General features: G+C 39.9%; 1 protein-coding gene and 1 long non-coding RNA gene across 3 annotated transcripts; one reads left to right on the plus strand and one right to left on the minus strand.

Annotated features, from left to right (window-relative positions):
* Positions 1 to 4,647: 4,647 nt before the first annotated feature.
* LOC124292323 lies at positions 4,648 to 5,103 on the plus strand. The gene is made up of 3 exons (XR_006902422.1): positions 4,648 to 4,718; positions 4,763 to 4,982; positions 5,093 to 5,103. It is a non-coding gene; the product is annotated as an uncharacterized LOC124292323 (long non-coding RNA).
* Positions 5,104 to 5,413: 310 nt separating this feature from the next.
* LOC124292319 (ras-related protein Rab-11B-like) lies at positions 5,414 to 23,712 on the minus strand. Of its 2 annotated transcripts, XM_046729389.1 has the most exons (7): positions 23,597 to 23,712; positions 23,210 to 23,384; positions 19,396 to 19,507; positions 12,227 to 12,310; positions 9,097 to 9,290; positions 8,132 to 8,212; positions 5,414 to 5,738 (listed from the first exon to the last, which is right to left on the minus strand). In XM_046729389.1, exons 2-7 carry the CDS (start codon positions 23,265 to 23,267, stop codon positions 5,611 to 5,613), a joined length of 657 nt encoding a protein of 218 aa, XP_046585345.1. In that variant the 5' UTR covers positions 23,268 to 23,384; positions 23,597 to 23,712; the 3' UTR covers positions 5,414 to 5,610. The 2 variants fall into 2 exon arrangements, with proteins under 2 accessions (XP_046585345.1, XP_046585346.1); XM_046729390.1 differs by lacking the exon at positions 5,414 to 5,738 and having other exon boundaries at positions 8,124 to 8,212.
* Between the last annotated feature and the right edge of the window lie 1,218 nt (positions 23,713 to 24,930).

Here is a 24,930-nt window from a genome sequence, read left to right on the forward strand (position 1 = left end):
AACGAGTCTGGACCAGACAATCCAGTGATCAACAGCATGAGCATCGATCTGCGCAGTTGGTAACCGTTCTGGCATGTAACACTAAACAGTAAATTGTAACTGCTTAAGACGACCCAGCCACCTGTTTCCTCAGTGCCGCACCCAACACCGCCAAACAGGATATTGTTGGGAACAACTGATGTATCACTACCAGGATACTGCCTATGAAGATCCGGGTTAGAATTGATCTTCATCAACCCAGGCTTGTTGTTGGAGGCGACTAACGGGATCAGGTAGTCAGAGCGAGTGAGTATAGTTTTACGCCACTTTTAGCAATATTCCAGCAATATCACGGTGGGGACACCAGAAATGGGCTTCACGCATTGTACCCATGTGGGAATCACACCCGAGTCTTCAGCGTGACTTGAGCCAGTGCTTAAACCACCAAGCTACCCCTCAGGTGGTCAGACTCACTGATTTGGTTGACACATGTCATCGTATCCCAGTTGCATAGATCGATACTCATGATGTCAAGCGTTAAACTGAATGGTCCAGACTGAATTATTTACAGACCAGTCATATACAGTCCAATCCCGATGAGTCGAATGCCGGTGTCTCGAATATTATGCATAACTCGAAGTACCTGTCCGTCCCTGACCATTCCCTGTTATAGTTGTCATCATTTGAATACCGGTTACACGAAATCGTCTCATAAATACACACGATGACTCGAGAAGGAAATTTGGTCCCATGAGATTCAAACAACAGCAATCTTGTATGCATAAGCCGAAGTCAGTCAATGAGAAGTTGATTGGTGTAGCAAACTGATCCAATTAACAAACCAGCACGACTCACACCTTTCCGCCATTGACAGGTGAGTTCAAAAGTCAGATTAGTGATTTTACGGAAATCACTGTCTGTGCTAGTCAGACTTGAACTGATAAGGTGTCCCTATTAGTGATATGGAAATCATTAGATAAACAAATGCTTAGGCGGAGGAATTAGGACTGGATCATCTTTGTTTCTACCCTCATAGACATACCTATGTCTCGAATACATCGATAAGTCGAATTTATTACTTGGTCCCCAGCGATTCGACTCATCGGGATTTGACTGTAGCTGGAATACGTCAAACAAACAGGATACTCTGGGAATGAATGATATTTCACTGTCACTTGAACATTAGATATTCTCTTGGAAGTTTAGAAAGGTCAGTTTTTCCACTTATTTCTTCCTCACTGATGTAATTCCTCATAAAAATTAACCATTTGTCGACAATATTTCAAAGTTTCACAAAACCCTTTCCAGTTATCTTTACCAGTTGTGTTTCTCCATATATGGACATAGGCATCTGACATGTCAAATACGGTAGTTTAAACAGCTAAACAAAATTAATCAAAGTCATAAAACGAATCAGACAATACCTTCACATCTTGTCAAGCATCATTTCAAAATTCAATACACTTACATTCACATCGTAGCAAGAAAATGTACATTCGCTGTATATTGGAGATAGTATTAATACAATGTTATGCTATTATATAACAAGCAATGGTTTATTTGAAATAACAACATTCTAAAGTACCCAAGTACTATGTCATTCCATAACATTTCAAATATTATTTCAAAACTTTATCCACAAAGAAACATGTGAAATTCAATACAGAATAACTACAAACTTTATGGATAACAACTTCTTTTCTTCGTGAGTGCGACGTTTCGATACAGATTCTTGTATCATTGTAGCATAATACAAGAATCTGTATCGAAACGTTGCACTCACGAATAAAAGAAGTTGTTAGCCATCAAGTTTGTTCTATATTGTACTTCCCAACTTCTAAAATGCCACTCAAAGAAGTTAAATATGAAATTCAGACTATATATGAAATAAGAAATTCATTGATTATCAGAAATGTGACTTTCCCCCAAATTGAATTGCAACAAAGTCAGTTTTACACTGATACGGGATACTATTTTCATGACATAAAACTATCTATTGTTGTGACAAAGTAACTTTATATCTAAAACTAGTAATGATAAGAATTAAAAATTATTTACAAAATACACACTATTTTAGTATAGAAAAACCTCGTAAAAACCATCTATGACTAAAATACATTCAAAACCATCTACAACCGACACTATATAAGGCTTATGTTAGAGAAATGAATACAATCAAAACATCAAGAATAAGGTATTAGATTTTCATCACTTTCTTCAACCGAGTCACAGCATTTTGTTGTACCCTAGTATCTGTCGCCTGTGACGATCCTGGTTAGAACTGGTTTCAGCAACCCCTGCTTGTGAGACAAGCCAGCTAGAGGGATCGAGTGATCAACTTGGTTGATGCATCCCACAGTATCCCAAATGCACATGACATGCTCACAGTGTGCGAAATAGCCACTGGCCCGCTAGTCCGTGGCCAGTAAAAATCCAGTCGGGCCAGTAAATCTCCACAGTCCCTGGCCCGACGGGCTAGTGAATTTCCATGTGGCCATATGTAAATATATCACTCTCTATGACTTCTTAAGTTATAATACACTTTTAATCATTCAAGATTATGGCCTGATAAAAATGTTCATCATATTAGTAGCTAATGATGAAACCCGTATCATGCCGACAATATCTTATTCTCATCTATTTTTGTAATCTTTTGCTTAGTTTCTACATTCAAATTTTGGGCTAGTGAATTATTTTGTGGGCTAGTAACTTTCAGGCATAGTTAGCCCGACCGGCTAGCAAAATATGGAAACTATTTCGCACACTGGATGCTCATGATGTCAATCACTGGATTGTCTGGTCCAGGCTCAATTATTTACAGACTGCCCTTATGTAGCTGAAATACTGCTGAGTATGGCCCAAAACAACACACAAAACAGCATCTGAACAACAGGGCCATGTGGCCTTCTTACCTGTACTGGCGATATACACCTATAAATAATCCAAACATTGCTTTATCTGAATCAAAACCATCCACAGGTAATACCCAGAGGAGGTGAATAAAATATGAAAAATACAACGGCTCTTGTCACCCTCGTTTGTAAACATACTGAAGGGAAGAAATAAGGGAACACCCTTCATGGCAGCGTTCCTTTATTTATTCTCAGATTTCCTATAACAGCGCTATTCAAAGCCAGTGATTAAAATTGGAAAATATTAAAGGAACGCTTGAATGTTCCTGTGTTCCTTTATTTGTTTCTCTCAGTATATTTAGACGAAATCTAATGATCAATTCTGTGGTATTTAGTGATATTTATTTAATCAGATAAACAGCCAGTGAAAATGAAATATTTATGATATCAGATCTTGGTGTTGACAGGCCATGAGCATTGATATTACACATGAATGGATGCTAACTGGCGTGAAAAAATACTCCATGAATTTGTAATGACCTGCAAATCATCCAATATATACAATCCCAAAGCTTACTGACTGAAAGCAAAATATTTGCAAAAGTATTACTTGACTGACTGACTGACTGAGTTTGGTTTTACGCCGCTTTTAGCAATATTCCAGCAACATCACGGCGGGGGACACCAGAAATGGGCTTCACACATTGTACCCATGTGGGGATTCGAACCCGGATTTTCGGCGTGAATATTACTTGAAGATCGTTCAAGCAAAGATCATTCAGAACAGCGTCAAGCTTTATTTAATCATTCCAACCTCATTATTTATGTTCTTAAAACTTCATAAAATAATGGTATTTAGAACATTTCCTTCTAATTGTCATCTAAACTATTTATACAAAATGTACAGCAACCCCAAAATGTAAAAAACCCTAAATTTGTACCTTGTAAATTATTTTTTTAATTGGTTTTGAGTATCACGACATTGAAATAAAAACCCAAAGATAATCACTTCACTTTCGTGAGAATAAATTATTGCTTCTGCACTTTGACAAAAAAGTGACTACTTTTCCTAAATTAGCTATACTTAAGATCTGTGATACACAAAAACAATAGTTACGCCCAACATAACAAATTTTTCAATTTGCAAAGACAATAAATATGGACAGACAATGTGCACAATGTTCTGTGTAATATGAACGTGAGGACATAACATATTAATATAGCCCACGGACTGGAAGGAATGGGTACAAGGACTGTTGTCAGTCAGACTAATACAGCCGGCCATCTTCGAGCTTCACATACACATGACCTTGACACTTCAAGGTCGATTCAAGGTCGAGAATGGAACCGTAAGAAATTGTACATCTGTTGTCCAAATCAGTCTCATACAGGTAGTCATACAGGCAGCCATCTTCAAGTAACCTGACCTTGACCCCTCAAGGTTGAATGAAGGTCAAGGCCGCAGCATGAGAAATTGTACATCGGACGAGGAATTGCAAACGAGACTCATACAGGGAGCCTTCTTTTGAGCTTTCATTTCCTCAGGGCCAGTGTAACACTGAGAAACGGTACACTGCACTTGCAACTCATTCGCACATCTCAGAATGTTTAGGAATCAGTCATGTTTAGATGGGGTGACTTGACCACAATTTGTTTTCTTTGTGGATACCCTACTATTTAGTTCATGTTTCTGTGCTATTATTAACTATTTGTGTTTTGTTTCACAGACCTTTACATTAACCATAAATGCAAATAATAACATGATCAAAATTTTAATTGAATCATATTAATACAAAATGCCAATATTCTGATAGTAAACATCCATGTTCAAATAGGAATGCTGAAGACAGTCGCTTCTATGTTAGGCCCAGAAGCCTTCTATGTTAGGTCCAGAAGCCTTCTATGTTAGGCCCAGAATCCTTCCATTTTAGGCCCAGAAGCCTTCTATGTTAGGCCCAGAACCCTTCCATTTTAGGCCCAGAAGCCTTCTATGTTAGGCCCAGAACCCTTCCATTTTAGGCCCAGAAGCCTTCTATGTTAGGCCCAGAACCCTTCCATTTTAGGCCCAGAAGCCTTCTATGTTAGGCCCAGAACCCTTCTATGTTAGGCCCAGAACCCTTCCATTTTAGGCCCAGAAGCCTTCTATGTTAAGTCCACAACCCTTCTATTTTAGGCCCAGCAGCCTTCTATGCTTGGTCCAGAACCCTTCTATTTTAGGCCCAGCAGCCTTCTATGCTAGGTCCAGAACCCTTCTATTTTAGGCCCAGAAGCCTTCTATGTTAAGTCCAGAAGCCTTCTATGTTAGGCCCATCAGCTAACCACAGTCTCTCCCTCCCTATCCTTAACTCTCCCTTCCCATAGCCCCCCATCCCACCCTATTCCTACCTCCCCCATATCGCCCCACCACTTTAAACAAAAGACTGATTAGGTCTGTCCAAGACATCAACATTGCAATTTCAACAAGGTCAGGTCAACCTGAGGACATGGTCAGGTCAACCTACTGATAAGGTCAGGTCAAACTAAAGACAAGGTCAGGTCAACCTAATGTCAAGGTCAGGTCAACCTACTGACAAGGTCAGGTCAAACTAAAGACAAGGTCAGGTCAACCTAATGTCAAGGTCAGGTCAACCTGATGACAAAACATATGCAACTTCTAAAAGCTGACTCTTGAATCCAAGCTCCAAGTCAGCCAACACCTCCCCCTGGTGGCGAATGAAACACTAGGAGAGACAACCCTGTATGGTCTGACACCAATCCCTGCTTGTGGAAGAGAGAGAAGCTAGCATCCGCAACCCTGCTGCTGTTCGGCTTCCTCTGTTGTGTTTAACCTGTGATTATCAGGCTTGGGGGAATTGGCTGGTGCGTTACCAGCGTTGGCAAGTTCTTCAACCTGCATCTTGAAAATATCTGCAAATTAAAATGCTTTCTGTAATAAATTTGAAAAGTGCCAATCAATCAAATCTTTTATTTCGATATGACACCTGTGCATTAAGATGACAATCCACTGATGACAATCCACTGATGACAGCCCTCAGAAGGTCATACCAGGTGTACATAAAGTAGGGCTGGGACGATTCACTGATGCACTGATACATCACTATACCTTTAAGTTTGATACAGCTACATATCGTCGACTGATGTATCGATACAAAACAATACACGACAATACTTATTTGGAGAAAAATGCGCAAGTATGATAGAGCTACTTGTTTGTTTATTACAGTAGTGTTATTGTTATACACAAATACCTTGAAATATATCATTTTATATCTTAATACAGTGTCAATCTTTCAAGGTGTATGTATCGTGATACGTATCGTATCGCAGGTAAAATATCATGATACGTATTGTATCGTGACATAGTGTATCGTCCAAGCCCTAACAAAGTGAACATTGACCATCCAATATAAATACAGGATTTTCAGCCAATCAGATGGCTGCTGAGTGAGTGAGTGCGTGAGTATGGTTTGACACCGCTTTTAGCAATAGTCCAACAATATCACGGGGGGGGACACCAGAAATGGGCTTCACACGGACTCGTGTCGGGAATCGAACCTGTGTCGTTGGCGTGACTAGCGAATGCTTTAACTACTAGACTACCCCACCGCCCCCAGCTTTAAGAAACAATTCAATCAGTACAATCTTTCAAGTGTAGATGCCATGGTGCTCCGAAACACTGGCTGCATAAAATATGAACAACATAATTATGTATTTTGTGTTTGCATTTGGAATGAGTGAGTGAGTGAGTGAGTTTGGTTTTACGCCACTTTTCGAAATTGGCCTCACAATTGGGTCTTCAGCGTGACGAGCAAACGCTTTCATCACGAGAACGCTTTCATCACGAGAACGCTTTCAACACTGGAACGTTTTCATCACGAGAGCGCTTTCAACACTGGAACGTTTTCATCACGAGAACGCTTTCAACACTGAAACGCTTTCAACACTGGAACGCTTTCATCACGAGAACGCTTTCAACACTGGAACGCTTTCATCACGAGAATGCTTTCAACACGAGAATGCTTTCAACACTGGAACGCTTTCATCACGAGAGCGTTTTCAACACTGGAACGTTTTCATCACGAGAACGCTTTCAACACTGGAACGTTTTCATCACAAGAGCGCCAACACTGGAGCGCTTTCAACACTGGAACAGCTTTCATCACGAGAACACTTTCAACACTGGAGCGCTTTCATCACGAGAACACTTTCAACACTGGAAAGCTTTCATCACGAGAACGCTTTCAACACTGGAACGTTTTCATCACGAGAACACTTTCAACACTGGAACGTTTTCATCACGAGAACGCTTTCAACACTGGAACGCTTTCATCACCGCCCCGTTTGCATTCGGAACTCTGTGATGATATTTGTCTTTGAGACACAGAAATATAATATGCATGTCTAAATGTTTGGATCAATTTGCAAACAAACTGGGATTCTTGACAGTGCCAGGATGATTAGAAGGTTCAAAGAATGTGACATCAAGTCTTAGGAGGGAGGACACTCACATTAATGAGACTGTGAAATATTCATATCTTAAGGCCCTCTTTTCATACTTGGTTTACCGATCCGCAGACCCAAAATGCAAAGAAAGTTGGAAAAATAATAATTGTTTTTGCATTTTATTTTATGTCATTTTATGCCGCCGACCTGACAAAAAACAAAGAAAGTGAAAAAAATAAAAAGTAAAAACTAGCAAATTATACCTTAGCAAATATTCCCTGAAACTATTTTACAAAAGAAGATCACACATATATTCTGGCCCCGATTTCTCGAAACAAACTTAAGTCTGAGTTTTGACTCAAATTTGAGAAAACGCAGGAAAATGCATTTCCCAAAATAAACTGAAATCAATATTAAATTCACACTTAGTAGACAATTTGAGTTTGGTTAATAGATTACCTAAGTTGTTTGGGCTTTTTTTATTTAAAAAATGCAGTTGAGTTAAAAATTCAGCTGTTTCAAATTGTCAAACTCAGTTTGAAATTTGAGTAAAAACTTAAGTTTGTTTCGAGAAATCGGGGCCAGAGCTCATACACAACGGTATACTCAAGTGTGCCAAAACATCTCCACATACCCCCTTTTTTCCCCTCCATACCAACCTAATATATCTTTTTTTGTTAAATCTGTAAACGGAGTAATTAAAAAAAAAGGCCTAACTATAAAAACATTCCTGCATTATACAAACATTGGCACAGAACAAAGAATTTGATGAAAGATATTCTTTTTCATCTACCATTATTGAACTCTGTATTCAGGTACAATGGTAACCGGGTAACCGGGTAACCTAGCCTACTTACCAACAATAAGATTATTAAACGCTTCTCCCACATTGGTAGAATCTAGGGCTGAAGTTTCGATGAAGGAATATCCATTCTTTTCTGAAAAACAAGGACCACAAAAATTACATATTAGTTATTAAAGCATATATGCATATTTCTCGTCTAAATCCATTATTGTCAAATTTGCCTGTACCATGATTCTATTTTAGAAATCTATTATGTTCACTTGTATGGAAAATTTGGTTACTTTTCCATCAGTCGACCTAATCTCGAATCAGTCTCATTAAACACAAATGTATACATTGATAATAAATAGTAAACTAGTCGGAGATCTCTTTCAAAATCCCAAAGATGGCATCCTAAAGACATACGCCAATTAAAAAAATGTCTCTACATTTGGAATCAGACATCAAATTTCAAGTTTCTTGCAATGGCCTGTTCCACACGAATAACAGCAAGGTTACTGTGAGATCAACCAGAAAGTCTTGTGCCAGTAAGGAGCTGGTGCCCCGTCTAAACCAGTAAAGGGACACAACTCAGAACATTTGCAATTACTCGTGTCATTCCTGCAAGCCGGATGCCAACTCGTATCCCCCCTCGTGGCCATGTTCATGACTGGGCCTTGTCTAAGTGCAAAGGGGCACGGAGATGAAAATAGTCTAGTACTATTTCCCAGGAAAGATAACTCTGAATTTCCAAACATGGCTACTCCTAGTATATCCCATATCCCGTCATTCCCTTCGTAAATATGTTTCAGAGTTGAAAGTTGCTGATCCTTTAGCTCAATGTTTTAAGTTTAGATTGTGCTTTGCATAGTTTTCAAAGTTTGACAGTACCTTCATTTTTATGCTTCAAAATGTGTTTTGCTATGCGCGATTTGATTGGTTTACCACGATTCTTGGCAAGGTACGAGTCTTCTTGTAGGTCGCGGAAAGAGGGGACTAGTTACGAATGAACTCTGAAGACAAGAGAAGATGGTCTACCTGCAACTGTCCTGCCTTCCTCCATGGTAACAGCCCGGAGATGTCGCAGGTCGGTCTTGTTGCCGACCAGCATGATGCAGGCCGTGGGGTCCGCATGATCCTTCAGTTCCTGAAACCATTTGTCCAGGTTCTGGAAAGACTGGGGCTTTGTGATGTCATACAGGACCAGCGCCCCTACGGCTCCCCGATAATATCTGGATGAACAGAAGGACAAGAAGGTCAGTAATGGAACGAGGGCAACATGCATAGAGAGAAGGTCGGTAATGTAACGAGGGTAACAGGCATAGAGAGAAGGTGGGTAATGTAACGAGGGCAACATGCATAGAGAGAAGGTCGGTAATGTAACGAGGGTAACAGGCATAGAGAGAAGGTGGGTAATGTAACGAGGGCAATGTACATAGAGAGAAGGTCGGTAATGCATAGAGAGGTCGGTAACGAGGGCAACATGCATAGAGAGAAGGTCGGTAATGTAACGAGGGCAACAGGCATAGAGAGAAGGTGGGTAATGTAACGAGGGTAACAGGCATAGAGAGAAGGTCGGTAATGTAACGAGGGCAATGTACATAGAGAGAAGGTCGGTAATGTAACGAGGGTAACAGGCATAGAGAGAAGGTCGGTAATGTAACGAGGGCAACATGCATAGAGAGAAGGTCGGTAATGTAACGAGGGCAATGTACATAGAGAGAAGGTCGGTAATGTAACGAGGGCAATGTATGCATAGAGAGAAGGTCGGTAATGTAACGAGGGCAATGTACATAGAGAGAAGGTCGGTAATGAAACGAGGGTAACATAGAGAGAAGGTCCGTAATGTAACGAGGGCAATGTGCATAGAGAGAAGGTCGGTAATGTAACGAGGGCAATGTACATAGAGAGAAGGTCGGTAATGCATAGAGAGGTCGGTAATGTAACGAGGGCAATGTACATAGAGAGAAGGTCGGTAATGAAATGAGGGTAACATAGAGAGAAGGTCGGTAATGTAACGAGGGCAACATGCATAGAGAGAAGGTCGGTAATGTAACGAGGGCAATGTACATAGAGAGAAGGTCGGTAATGCATAGAGAGGTCGGTAATGTAACGAGGGCAATGTACATAGAGAGAAGGTCGGTAATGTAACGAGGGCAATGTACATAGAGAGAAGGTCGGTAATGTAACGAGGGCAACATACATAGAGAGAAGGTCGAGTAATGTAACGAGGGCAACATGCATAGAGAGAAGGTCGGTAATGTAACGAGGGCAATGTACATAGAGAGAAGGTCGGTAATGCATAGAGAGGTCGGTAATGTAACGAGGGCAATGTACATAGAGAGAGAGTCGGTAATGAAATGAGGGTAACATAGAGAGAAGGTCGGTAATGTAACGAGGGTAACATGCATAGAGAGAAGGTCGGTAATGTAACGAGGGCAATGTACATAGAGAGAAGGTCGGTAATGTATAAACGAGGGGCAATGTACATAGAGAAGGTCGGTAATGTAACGAGGGCAATGTACATAGAGAGAAGGTCGGTAATGTAACGAGGGCAATGTACATAGAGAGAAGGTCGGTAATGTAACGAGGGCAATGTACATAGAGAGAAGGTCGGTAATGTAACGAGGGCAATGTACATAGAGAGAAGGTCGGTAATGTAACGAGGGCAATGTACATAGAGAGAAGGTCGGTAATGCATAGAGAGGTCGGTAATGTAACGAGGGCAATGTACATAGAGAGAAGGTCGGTAATGTAACGAGGGCAATGTACATAGAGAGAAGGTCGGTAATGCATAGAGAGGGCAACATACAGAGGCAATGAGAGAAGGTCGGTAATGCATAGAGAGGTCGGTAATGTAACGAGGGCAATGTACATAGAGAGAAGGTCGGTAATGTAACGAGGGCAATGTACATAGAGAGAAGGTCGGTAATGTAACGAGGGCAATGTACATAGAGAGAAGGTCGGTAATGTAACGAGGGCAATGTACATAGAGAGAAGGTCGGTAATGTAACGAGGGCAATGTACATAGAGAGAAGGTCGGTAATGCATAGAGAGGTCGGTAATGTAACGAGGGCAATGTACATTGAGAGAAGGTCAGTAATGTAACAAGTGAGAATTAAGCAATGTCTAATACCGGTTCATTGTTATTCCTCAGTTGTTTCTTCAACAATCGAATAATAAATATAGAACGTCAGTGCAAAGGAATACCAGTCTCGACTGTCCTCAGAAAAAGATTCCCTTTGGTGTAAACTCTGGTCTATGATACTATGCATCATCAGAGGGCACCAATCTCTCTACTGTTCGACACTCAGGCACGTCCAAACGACATTGTCTTGTAAACAGCTGGTCCAGTCTAGATAAAATCGTGTCTGGCTAGCCTGACTGGTCCTGTAGATATTTCATGAATGCTGTTTCAAATCACTGTATTTGTTCATTTTCGGGGTTTTACATCTTGCACAGCATCATCTATTATAATGAGCATCATAGAGACTGTTATTGAGCTTATTTAAGGGCAAAAAGACCATAAAAGCTACTCTTTAATGATAAACGTTCTTCAGGAAAATCAAAAGTTAAGGTGTACAGTATTCATAATATACAAGGTGTGAAGCCCATTTCTGGTGTCCCCCGCCATGATGTTGCTGGAATATTGCTAAAAGCGGCGTAAAACCAAACTCAGTCAGTCAGTCAGTATTCATAATGGAAAAAAGAAAACAACAATTATCACATAGTTTTGTGTTTGATAAAGCTTGCTCTTCTAGAAAAGTGCGGTGGGGAAGCCTAGTGGTTAAAGCGTTGGCTCGTCACGCCGAAGACCTGGGTTCGAATCCCCACATGGGTACAATGTGTGAAGCCAATTTTTGGTGTACCCCGCCGTGATGTTGCTGGAATATTGCTAAAAGTGGCGTAAAACCAAACTCAGTCAGTCAGTCAGTCTTCTAGAATACACTATAAACCTGCTGATAACAAAAATAACCTTGTTTTGTCTTCCAACAATGTGGTCTAGTTGATATTAGGTCAGGTCTAGAGACTTACCCACTGGTCTAGTAGTAAAAAATGTTAATGGCGAACATCTTACATCTTTGACAGACTCCAACTTTCGATTTCTTCACCTCAGGAATAATACTGTTAATAAATTGAGTATTATAGTTAGTATTGATATACTCACACGCTAGTGATGGCTCTGTACCGCTCTTGTCCGGCCGTGTCCCAGATTTGTGCCCGTACAGTCTTTCCCTTGATCGTAACATTCCTGAAACACAAATATCTCCATCACACAAGGACCATATTATAATAATAATAATAGGCCATTTATATAGCGCCTTTCCACGTCACAGGGATATGCTCAAAGCGCTCACCACAACATTTTACCCCAGGGTTTAACACGACCTGCAAATGTGCATTCAGTGCGCACAAATGTAGAAAAACAATGAAAAACAATTCAACGCAAAATATTATTCACTGTACCCACAACACATCTTTGACTTTGGTAATTGTTTGGTTGTTTCTTTCAGTAGCTATACCACATGATTTTTTCATATTACAGATAACTGATTATATATAACATTGTCTGATAGCTGGCATTCTACTCGCGGACCGCCATTTTCACCAAAAATATCTTAACTTTCCCACAACATTGCTGGTTTTTGGTGTATTCAAACAAAATTTGGTACAGAGAGTAATTGGAACCCCCGATTTCATTTTTGCCATCAGAATTCACATAAATCTAATGGATTAAGAGTTATTCCAGAAATTCAAGCAAAAAATTGAATGAATAGTGAGTGCCCAAGTAATATGGACCATGACTCCTTGGGAAGTACACTGTCTACAACCCAGGAACTCATACAAAGATCACTCCTAAATATCAATTAAATATAAAACAAACACACTCATACATTTTTCAAACATTTTTATTCTTGAGAACAAATCATCTGACAGTTACTTAAAGTCTGAGTCCAAATCATTTCCATAGGAAAAATATAAATGACAAAAATCTGCAAATATCAAAAGGCACCACTTTGGGATCTGTCTCATATATCTGCTAAGTTTTGTTGAAAGATATTGAACGGTTTTCGAGTTGTGCTCCGGAAACGAAGCCCACCCCTTCCTTTTGAGACTAAGTCCGAATTGTTTCCATAGAAACAGGGAAAAATAAAAATGCCAAAAATCTGCATATAGTAAAAGGCATCTCTTTGGGACCTGCCTCATATATCTGTCAAGTTTGGCTGAAAGATATCAAAAAGTTTTCCAGTTGTGCTCTGGAAATGAAGCCCACCCCTCTCTTTTGAGTCCAAATCGTTTCCATGGAAACCATGAAAAATAAAAATGCCCAAAATATGTAAATAGCAAAAGGCACCACCTTAGGTTTTGTTTTCATATATCTACAAATTTTTGCAGAAAAATATTGAACGGGTTTTGAGTTATGCTCCGGAAACGAAGCCCACCCCATTCTCTTAAGACTAAGTCCAAACCGTTTCCATGGAAACCGAGAAAAATAAAAATGCCAAAAATCTGTAAATAGCAAAAGGCACCACCTTAGGTTCTGTTTGATATATCTACCAAGTTTTGCTGAAAAATATTGAACGGTTTGTGAGTTATGCTCCGGAAACAAAATGACTACGGACGGACGAGCCGTCGACTATATCCCCCGGCATGTAATGCATCACACAAAATTGTCTGTCTCAGCATGAATACAATAAAAGAATAACAATGTTCACAATATTGTCTGTTACTGAGTTTCAGAGCAGTTCCGTGCATCATTTCATCCATCAGTCCATATTATCATTAATATCAATGATTCATTCCAGACTGAAGAAATTATCAAACTTTCAGTTTTCCACATCGTTACTTTACAGGACTCTCATGTTGTCCGTAGGGACCCGTAAACAAATAATTAGGGGTGTCCAGGACATCCATGTTTGTGAGTCGAGGTAAAGCCCTGTTATCCACAATCTATTTGGGAAGATACATGCTTATTATAATATTTTAGAGACATATACCATTACTAGTGGTGTATACGATTAATCGATAGTATCAATGTGTGCATCGTCAACTACGCGATATGAGTGCATCGATACAAAACACATTTAGGCAATATATCAGGATATTTATATCGCGAGGGTCCACGATACATCGATGTATCGCCACAAGAGACGATATGTCCCCATACAACTAAAATACTACCTATTGCATTAGGAATAGGAAGGAGTCTCTTTGAAATTCTTCAAAAATTTTAAAACAAATTGAACCTTATAGGAATTGTTTGTGTCTCTTATCTTTGTTACATGAACAAAGGAGTTGGTGTTTAAGTGAAAGAGTGAACATTTTTCAAACTCTGAGGACTGTAGAATACTTGTCTTCAAGTAACTGAAATATGTTTCAGTTGTTTGACAAATAACCCCATTTATCAACAAGTATGAACGATGTCTTAGCTTTGTTAAGAAAGAGAACAAAGGGGAGATAAAAATTAGAAAGCAGACTTAAGAATTTTTTCAGTGATTCTGAATTCTGAAATAAATTACATTGAATTGTTTGTGAAAAGAAGTGGTGCAGAAACACTTGCCAAGGTAAAGTTCAGTTTCAAACTTATATATGTTAGATCAAGGTATACTGAATATGTTTGACTGTACTTTCTTAAGCATTAAATGCTGAAACTTTATTAGATGAACAGCTTTTCAAGTTCTCCTGTATAACAAATAAAGATTCAGTCATTTTATCTATCATATATGTTCTGTTTTTAGAACCTGTAAAGTATCGGGATACGTACCGTATTGGCACCATTGTATCGTTGATGATAATCGTCTTGCAGGTTCCTTGAACAATACTTTCATGATATATCGTCTAAGCCCATTAAACTGGTATCGGGGATATATCATTTTAAGCCACTTAGGCCCACGATACACAGCTCTAACATAGACCACCAACAAAACATAAAGAAATAGTAATTTGTGTCACCACTTCAAATATCTGTATCAATGTTTCTTGTCAGTTATCAAAAGAGACTGAGACTATTTCAGCTTGTTTTTATTTCTATTCATTCATTTGGGAAATGACTTCAAATGAGACAATTCAAGGAGAGAAAAACTATTGCAATAGTACTGCAATAGTTGGTCGCAATAATAGACTATCGCTATCGCAATAGTTGTTTCCCCTCAATAGTCACCCTTAGTGAGGGATTGGGTAGCCTAGTGGTTAAAGCGTTGGCTCGTCACGCCGAAGACCGGGTTCGATTCCCCACATGGGCACAATGTGTTAAGCCCATTTCTGGTGAACCCTCCCATTGATGTTGCTGAAATATTGCTAAAAGCGCGAAAAACTAAACTCAGTCAGTCAGTCAGTCAGTCACCCTTAGTGAGAAGGGATAAGTTTTAACAATATAGAGTTTGTGTCACTTAACTTTTCCCAAATTCAGATTTAACACACTTCAACAATATGGGTCAATCAGGTGATGAACGCTTACGTTGAAGTTGTTGTCACAAAGGTTACGACAATGTTTTGAAAGAAGATAAGCAGTGTTATGGATTCACGAGGTCTGGTTGCTCTGTAACTGGATAATACACAACACATGGATCAAACTGTCTGTCGTCAAGCTGACCGACTATTTGACAACATTGCAAAGGACAGGGCAGCGTAATATATCTGGGATGGCAACAGGAAAATCAAATTTCAGCTGCAATGTTATTGTGGTTTTATCGGTGGAGGGTTTAGACGATTCAGGAATTGATCAATTTAAAATAAAAACAGCGGAAATCAGCAGAAAATTGCAAGAGTTGTATGTTCCCCAGGAAGCTGAGATTGATAATAAGATGTGCCGTTGAGATTAACATCCACTGATCGCGGGAAAAAATACAAGCGCCTTGAGCATGTACTAGTGTGTGGATATGTGCGCTATATAAATATCCAATAATAAAATAAATAAATAAATAAAATCAATGAAATATGGTTAGCCACTGGTCCTATTATAATTCACTCGCATATTCTATAAATCGAACCATATCCCTTCATGAATTCAATTCATTATCCATGATCACTAGAATCCAATATTTATAATCAAGCAGTGGCTTGTCTTGTGGTTTTTTCAAGTGGGGCAGTGGAGTGGCATAGTGGTTCAAGCCTTCGATCGTCACGCTGAAAGCCCGGGTTCGATTCCCCACATGGGTACAATGTGTGAAGCCCATTTCTGATGTCACCCCCCAACCCGCCTTGATATTGCAGGAATATTGCTAAAAGCGATATAAACCTTATCTCATTTTAGATGCATTTAGAAGCAGGTGGGATGAAGAGGAACACTTCATATGGGTAGACCCTTTCTTTGTTGCAGTAGTAGATCGCGGCGTTTGTGTAGATCCCAACACCATTATCAAGCAAATGATACACAACCTTATACACAAGGAGAAATATATACATGGCGGGTATATGGGTTTATACAATAGAACAACAAGCCTCATTATGTCAACACACCGTATATCAACCTCTTCTATTGTATAAACCCATATACCTGTCATGTATAATACATATATTCAGGGGATAACTGTACTGTGTTTGACGAATTGGGGACGTATACGGTGGTTATAAGCCGCAAATTTAGTTATATCGGCGGCCAGAAGTCGTGAAATTTACGCGTATAGCCCGTAAATTTCATGCGGCTTATAACCACCGATATAGCTAAATTCTTCTAGCGGCCAAACACAGTACAACTTATCCCCATCTAATCAACTCGCTTTACGCTGTTTTTTCGTGGAAAGAAATTCATTATTTAAACCAGGTCAAAGTTCCTCTAGGTCAAAGGTTAATCATATCACTCCTTCAACTTAAACCATCGCCAGAGAAAGTAGTTCCCTTTTCAAACTACACACGTTTTTATGTGCACACAGACTAAATTTGACAATGATGAATAGATCATAGTATTATAGATAAAATGGACGGTATTATGATGAAACCGCCCTCAAAGTTACAGAAATGAGCAGCCCGCTGATTCCTCAACCACGGCCATTATCAGTTCTGTTGTCAAATGATCGATCATAGCAGGTGACGCCACGCCCATAATGACGCCATAAACCTTGTTTCATGATCTAACAGTGTTGGGTCAACAGCCGTTATGCAGTAAGTTGTTTGAACTTAAAATTAATTTATGATACCGCTTTTGTCTTTTTTAACACACATTCCCACCCATTTTAGCTGGATAGGGGGAGTTAATTGACCAATGGCTTCTGCAAATGACAATGTCCTGCTAGAAACAGCTTACCCCAATAGTGTAGGGATACATTCAAAGGTTTAGGTGAATCGGTTTTCAAATTGCTAACCGTGATATGCTGATTATACGGTCAGAAATTTATAGCATTGACCAATCAGAACTCGTGGTGACATACTAAGTTGAATTAGAATTCTCCTTGTGCACATTGTGTATCATTTGTTTGATAACGGTGTTAGGATCTACATCAAACAACACATCTACTTAACAAAGAAAATATATAAAGTGTTTCTCTTAAAACTAAACTCACTCACTTATTTTTTCACGCTGTATTGCTTTTCTGAATAATAAATATCATTTAAATGTTTCAACTTAAGCAAGTACATTACACATTTGTTATTCTTACTCCAAGATATTAACCATAAAGTAATCATGAATATGTATTATTAGAATAAATACTATATAATCGTAAAACATATTTTCGCTTTTTAGCAGAGATTTACAATGAATCCTGTGTTTGAGGGTCCCTGGGACTCATACTCGTCATTTTCAGGGGTCCTGGACTACAAAATGGGGGTCCCAGACACTTAAATATTATTATTAATACTATGTTGTGATACTTTCGTAATTCAGTTACTGTTCTTGCATTGTGTATCATGATCATGACATTATTACAGCAATTAAATTGCAAATGATACCATAACCCGGCTAGTAGCAGACTCATTGATTACTTATTGTTACTGGATCGAAATATTTACAAAAAGTATTTCGATTTTTTCTGCATCCATGTGGACGCGCTAATAAATTTCATTGCGTCCATTGTCAATGTTTATGCGTATAGGACTTACAGGAATTCATACACGTCTCCGTAAATCCCTGTCATATAGTGTTTTTCGTTGCTGCCCTATTGGCCAGTGTTTTCACTACCTGATCCACTTACGTAACTAGACACTGTACATACACAAATAGTCTCATGGTAAATCACACTGTTTCATGGCTCATTGGTTCACTGTTGTTCAATCAGTGTTACAACATTCATTCTGTTCTAGTAAAGCTCTTAAAACATTTTATGGACTGACTAGCGGACTGACTGAATTGAATTTCTCCCTTCTTTCTAGCAATCAGAAAATTCCAGCAACATCAACTTGACTAACACAAGCAAATGGGCTTCAAACATCCCCATGTACCGGGACTTGTGTTGATGTTAACACAATCGATTTAATGGCTAGCTTGTCCGCTGTCAACGAGGGAAGCATGGACTACGCCACTGATCGCCATAACATGACTGAGTTCTGTCTAGAAGAAACACATGCCAGGGGAAGAGGTTTAACCACTAGACTACCCCACACATTAAAGGCATCTCCAAATTTCCTAATCAGTGACTCCTAATTTGGATTTTTCCCCCTGATGTTAATCTGATTTTTGTCAATTTTGAACAACATGAACTTGTGTTTGTGATGGGAGGTTCTGGTTATGACAGAATCTATTCATCTTTCCACAAACACATGCTTACGATATATTGGTAGCAGGAATCATGGGTTTTTCAAAGATTAATGGGTAGGAGGCTTGGAGATTTTGCAAATGTTTTCAATGACTTTGCAAGACTAATATATTTGGATGGGCAACTCTACTGGCAAACAAGGGTAAGTTGAACTGGCACAGAGAACCTTTTGGTTTCGGCAATGAGGAAAAGGTAGAGCAGATGTAGGCCAGTGCATGTGCATTGCATGACGATTATAATTGATTCCACGCGTAGCTTCACATGCCTTGCTCATAAAACTCTCAGGTCGGTGTAGCATGTAACACTACACTTGATCGCGGACAACCTGGGGCCCCTTCGCTAACAATGGCAAGCACCAGTGGGCGGCACTCATACATGCTAATACGGGTCAATTGTTAGGTCAGTGCTCAACTTATCCTTGTTTGCCAGTAGGTATTGCGATATAGGAGGATTGCATTCTCCACACAATTTCTTGTCACCGAACACTGCTGAAAGAGGGAGCTAACAATCCAATAATTTTGTTTTCTGTCAGCGGTCATTTCTTGACATAGTCCAGCATGTCTATCAAACATTTATTTCTTTGGTATAACCTGTGGCAAAACTATTCTTCATTTCAGTATTTTCTTGTCATCAGTGATGTGCCTACCTTGTTGCAAACTCCACTCCTATTGTGCTCTTGCTCTCCGCATTGAACTCGTTCCTGGTGAACCGAGATAGTAGATTAGTCTTTCCCACTCCACTGTCTCCAACCAGAACAACTGAAAAACATGATGAACGAACATCTCAAACACACGGCAGCATTGCAACAAAACAAGGCAACATGACAACAGATCAACTGCAACACATGACAACAGCAACACTTGGCAACAACAAGACAACAGACCAACTGCTACACATGACAACAACAACACTTGGCAACACATGACAACAGACCAACTGCTACACATGACAACAGCAACACTTGGCAACACATGACAACAGACCAACTGCTACACATGACAACAGCAACACAACAACAGACCAACAGCAGCACAGGACAACAGCAACACAACAACAGACCAACTGCAACACATGACAACAGACCAACTGCAGCACAGGACAACAGCAACAGGACAACAGACCAACTGCTGCAACACATGACAACAGATCAACTGCAACATAGGACAACAGCAACAGGACAACAGACCAACTGCAACACAGGACAACTGCAACACAACAACAGACCAACTGCAACACAGGACAACAGCAACATGACAACAGGCCAACTGCAACATAGTACAACAGATCAACTGCAGCACAGGACAACAGCAACATGACAACAGACCAACTGCAACAACACAGGACAACTGCAACACAACAACAGACCAACTGCAACACAGGACAACAGCAACATGACAACAGACCAACTGCAACACAGGACAACAGAACAACTGCAACACAGGACAACAGACCAACTGCAACAGGACAACAGCAACATGACAACAGATGAACTGACAACTCACCAACTGCAACACAGGACAACAGCAACATGACAACAGACCAACTGCAACACAGGACAACTGCAACACAACAACAGACCAACTGCAACACAGGACAACAGAACAACTGCAAAACAGGACAACAGCAACATGACAACAGACCAACTGCAACACAGGACAACAGAACAGCGACAAACTGACAACAGAACAACTGCAACAACAGGACAGCTGCAACTACATGACAACAGACCAACTGCAACACAGGACACAGAACAACTGCAACACAGGACAACAGCAACATGACAACAGCAACTGCAACACAGGACAACTGCAACACAGGACAACAGCAACATGCAACACAGGACAACTGCAACACATGACAACAGGACAACTGCAACACAGGACAACAGAACAACTGCAACACAGGACAACTGCAACATGACAACAGACCAACTGCAACACAGGACAACAGAACAACTACAACACAGGACAACAAAGCAACACGACAACAGACCAACTGCAACACAGGACAACAGCAACATGACAACAGACCAACTGCAACACAGGACAACAGAACAACTGCAACACAGGACAACAGCAACACAACAACAGACCAACTGCAACACAGGACAACAGCAACATGACAACAGACCAACTGCAACACAGGACAACTGCAACACAACAACAGACCAACTGCAACACAGGACAACAGAACAACTGCAACACAGGACAACAGCAACATGACAACAGACCAACTGCAACACAGGACAACTGCAACACAACAACAGACCAACTGCAACACAGGACAACTGCAACATGACAACAGACCAACTGCAACACAGGACAACAGCAACATGACAACAGACCAACTGCAACACAGGACAACAGAACAACTACAACACAGGACAACAGCAACATGACAACAGACCAACTGCAACACAGGACAACAGCAACATGACAACAGACCAACTGCAACACAGGACAACAGAACAACTGCAACACAGGACAACAGCAACATGACAACAGACCAACTGCAACACAGGACAACTGCAACACAACAACAGACCAACTGCAACACAGGACAACAGCAACATGACAACAGACCAACTGCAACATAGGACAACAGATCAACTGCAGCAAGGGACAGGACAACAGCAACATGACAACAGACCAACTGCAACACAGGACAACTGCAACACAACAACAGACCAACTGCAACACAGGACAACAGCAACACAACAACAGACCAACTGCAACACAGGACAACAGAACAACTACAACACAGGACAACAGCAACATGACAACAGACCAACTGCAACACAGGACAACTGCAACATGACAACAGACCAACTGCAACACAGGACAACAGACAAACAACACAGGACAACAGCAACATGACAACAGACCAACTGCAACACAGGACAACAGATCAACTGCAACATGGGACAACAGTAAGATGACAACAGAACAACTGCAACCCAACAACAGACCAATTGCAACAAAGGACAACAACAGAACAACTGCTACACAGGACAACAGCAACATGACAACAGAACAACTGCAACCCAACAACAGAACTGCAAGCAGGACAACAGACCAACTGCAACACAGGACAACAGCAGCGACATGACAACAGAACAACTGCAACACAGGACAACTGCAACATAACAGAACAACAGCAACAGCAACAGACCAACTGCAACACAGGACAAGAGCAACATGACAACAGACCAACTGCAACACAGGACAACAGAACTGCAACACTTAGCAACAGCAAAACAAAGCAACATGACAACAGAATGGTTGCAACACATGGCAACACATGACAACAGAACAACTGAAACATGGCAACAACAAATGCATCACATGACAGAATAAATGTGTCACATGGCAACAGAACATCTCATGGACACTCATAGTCATAGCCCACTGAGACACCATGCTTCAAGTTCCACTCTCAGGACAGACATTCCATTGATTGCACCCAATGAAAAGTTGTAAACAAATACAAAAATTACAGTAACAGATCATAGAGATTGATAATCAATTACCATGTCAGCTGAAATATTGTTCAATAAGAAAAAAGTCCAAAAGAAATCAACATATATCACTTAACTGGTGAGTGTTGACACATCTACACATGGATTACTGACAAAAACAGCATTCTGAACATAATTACAAAGCGGCCCATGCACAAAGGCACAACTGTGTGTATATTGTGTGTGTAAATTAAAACTTAATTTAAATCACAGTTGTTTATGTAACGTATCATTGATGACACAATTTTCATTATTGATAAACTGTAGAATGAATCTTCCCATCGGCAACACCTAAGGTGATCTATCATTTTAGCCATTCCTGGTGGACGCCAGTAATAGGCTTCACACACTGTACACATGTAGGGAATGGAACCAAGGCCTTTGTTGAGACAAGGAAACAAGTTATTTTTGTTATTGGACTTTCCACCACTCCATTAACTAAAAGAAGTGACGCAGCTTGTATTGAATTATTGAGCTAAACATGAAAGTTGAAACTGATTTCACATTGTTGTTTACAATTACACATATTTTTGGTGAGTTAATGATCATAATAAATGTCTATGAAACTGGGTTGTTTTTTAGATATTTCTATATTTCATAACTGACATCAATATGAGTAATAAATGTGAAACCGATATGCACAAAAATATTGAAGTTGCCCAAACACTTTCAATTGCCTATCAACATGATTAATGGTAGGACCAGAGTGTCATGGAAAAATCTACATGACAACCTCTTCGTACCCAAACTTTCCAGTGGTCAGTATTTGTACACTGATACAGTTGAGCATTGTCACTGGTAATGAAGATGAACACATCGATCATGATAACATTCTATTAACAGTTGTCATGGTAATAATGAACTCTTTGGTAATTTTAAGTCTCATCTGACTCAGTATCTACAAATATATCAACATAGTACTTGATAAGTCTTCATTCGTTACCTTTCCAAATGTAATCATAATGCTCATCTTGAGCTGAAGAGTTCATTGCGCTGGCCATACTTGGTACAAGCTTCGGTTATGATGTCACATCAAATCAGGAAATAACGTCTCAATCAAAACGTCCAATAATGAGTTTCTTGGAAATCAAGTCCACGTTTGCAATCTGTGAATCATTCTGAAAAAGAACCAACCTTGTCATTCTACATAATACAAAGTAAATGCAAAATATTTACACGGACAGACGTGAGGGCAATGGTTGTTATTGTTGTCTGTCGTGGGAAAACATAGTACGACATTGGACCCGAGAATCTGGGGCTCCTGTTGATCTTTGCTTGTGGCAGGGATTTGAATGCGATCGTCGATTAAAAGTACGTAATTGTCACTTACTGCTGATGACGTAGTACAGTGATGACATTAGACTTAGCAACATACACTGGCTGGGTAAAAGATGGCACATTTATTTGAGTTTTATGAGAAATGGGCACGGAAGTCGCACACTCACCTGTCACAACTATTAATAGAACAGCTTTTTCAGTTTGGTTTCGTATTTGATGTGTATTTTGACTTCTCTGAGCTGATTCTGTTCCCAAACATAAAAAATATACAATATGATAACAAAATAGTATTTATGTCTTGTCAAGTCGATATTGGATATCTAAAGCTACTTCATTTCATGCGAAACTGTGAAAACCAAAACAGGTGCGTGGGCCTCAATAAACCAGCGTGGCAGTTTTGCAGAGTCGAGGCTGGTTAAACGGGTTAAATGGTGACATCACCCAAAACAACGTGAATGCTCGGGTCAGTTGGCAAATAGTCTACATAGTAGGCTAACACATGAAATATATTTGTGTCTGTCACTATGACCAATGTTGTTATTAACAAAAATTGATATTTTAATAATTTAATATTTTATGTTGACCCAATAAAGTCCAATTATTTTATTTAAATATCCTCTTTATTTTGGTTGTTTATGCCCTGAAATCGTCTCTGATTCCGATTTCGTTTTCTATTTATTCATTTAAAAAAAAACCTTTCCGATATCCGAATGATTTACACTTTCCAACATTGGTTATCATTTGTTTTATGCAAAGGCAGGGACCATGTACACCCACTAAATATATTGAACAATGATCATTTCTTATGTCGCCGCCATAAAGCTGGAATATTTCTGAGTGCGGCGTAAAACTAAACTCATTCACTCTTATGCTTACCTGTTCTATGTCAACAAAATTACCCATGAGAAAAAAGGCAGAGGTACTAAGCATTCCAAACGCATCTAAGCAAACATTATTTATTTATTTGAATAAGTTTGTTTTTGTTTGTGTGTTTGTTGTTGTTTAGGGGTTGTCGGCTTTTTTCTTTGTTTATTTTCGGGGGAAGTGAGGTTGGGGGACGCATGACTATGACGGCGGTCTGTGTTGAATCGACTCTGAATCAGGCAATCGTGTGATTGATATAATGAGCAACAATCGATGAAGGATGACACCCTAAAATCATTCATTTCAGCAAGCCTGACCACCAGATTCGTTCAGTCGCCAACAGTGTTTGCTGATGGCCTGTTGCCATGCGAGTCCCTACTAACAGTGAATAATACATTACAGTCAATCGCCACCATTCGCCCCTTTCCGTAACCTCCAAGAAGACGGGATTCGGCTTTATCCCGGAAATACAGGAGTGGGTCACGAATGCCGATACAGTATACGTCGCTAAAGGGCCACCAC

Source organism: Haliotis rubra, unplaced genomic scaffold, assembly GCF_003918875.1.
Source record: "Haliotis rubra isolate DU_JTF1 unplaced genomic scaffold, ASM391887v1 Scf513, whole genome shotgun sequence".
Lineage (NCBI taxonomy): Eukaryota > Metazoa > Mollusca > Gastropoda > Lepetellida > Haliotidae > Haliotis > Haliotis rubra.

Excerpts from the sequence above, each read along its gene's own strand:
- LOC124292319 (XM_046729389.1), bottom strand. The coding sequence starts at position 23,267 with ATGGCCAGCGCAATGAACTCTTCAGCTCAAGATGAGCATTATGATTAC. Across the intron at positions 19,508-23,209 it reads TTATGATTACATTTGGAAAG|TTGTTCTGGTTGGAGACAGT; the intron begins GTAACGAATGAA and ends CATGTTTTTCAG. Across the intron at positions 12,311-19,395 it reads GGAGTGGAGTTTGCAACAAG|GAATGTTACGATCAAGGGAA; the intron begins GTAGGCACATCA and ends TTTGTGTTTCAG.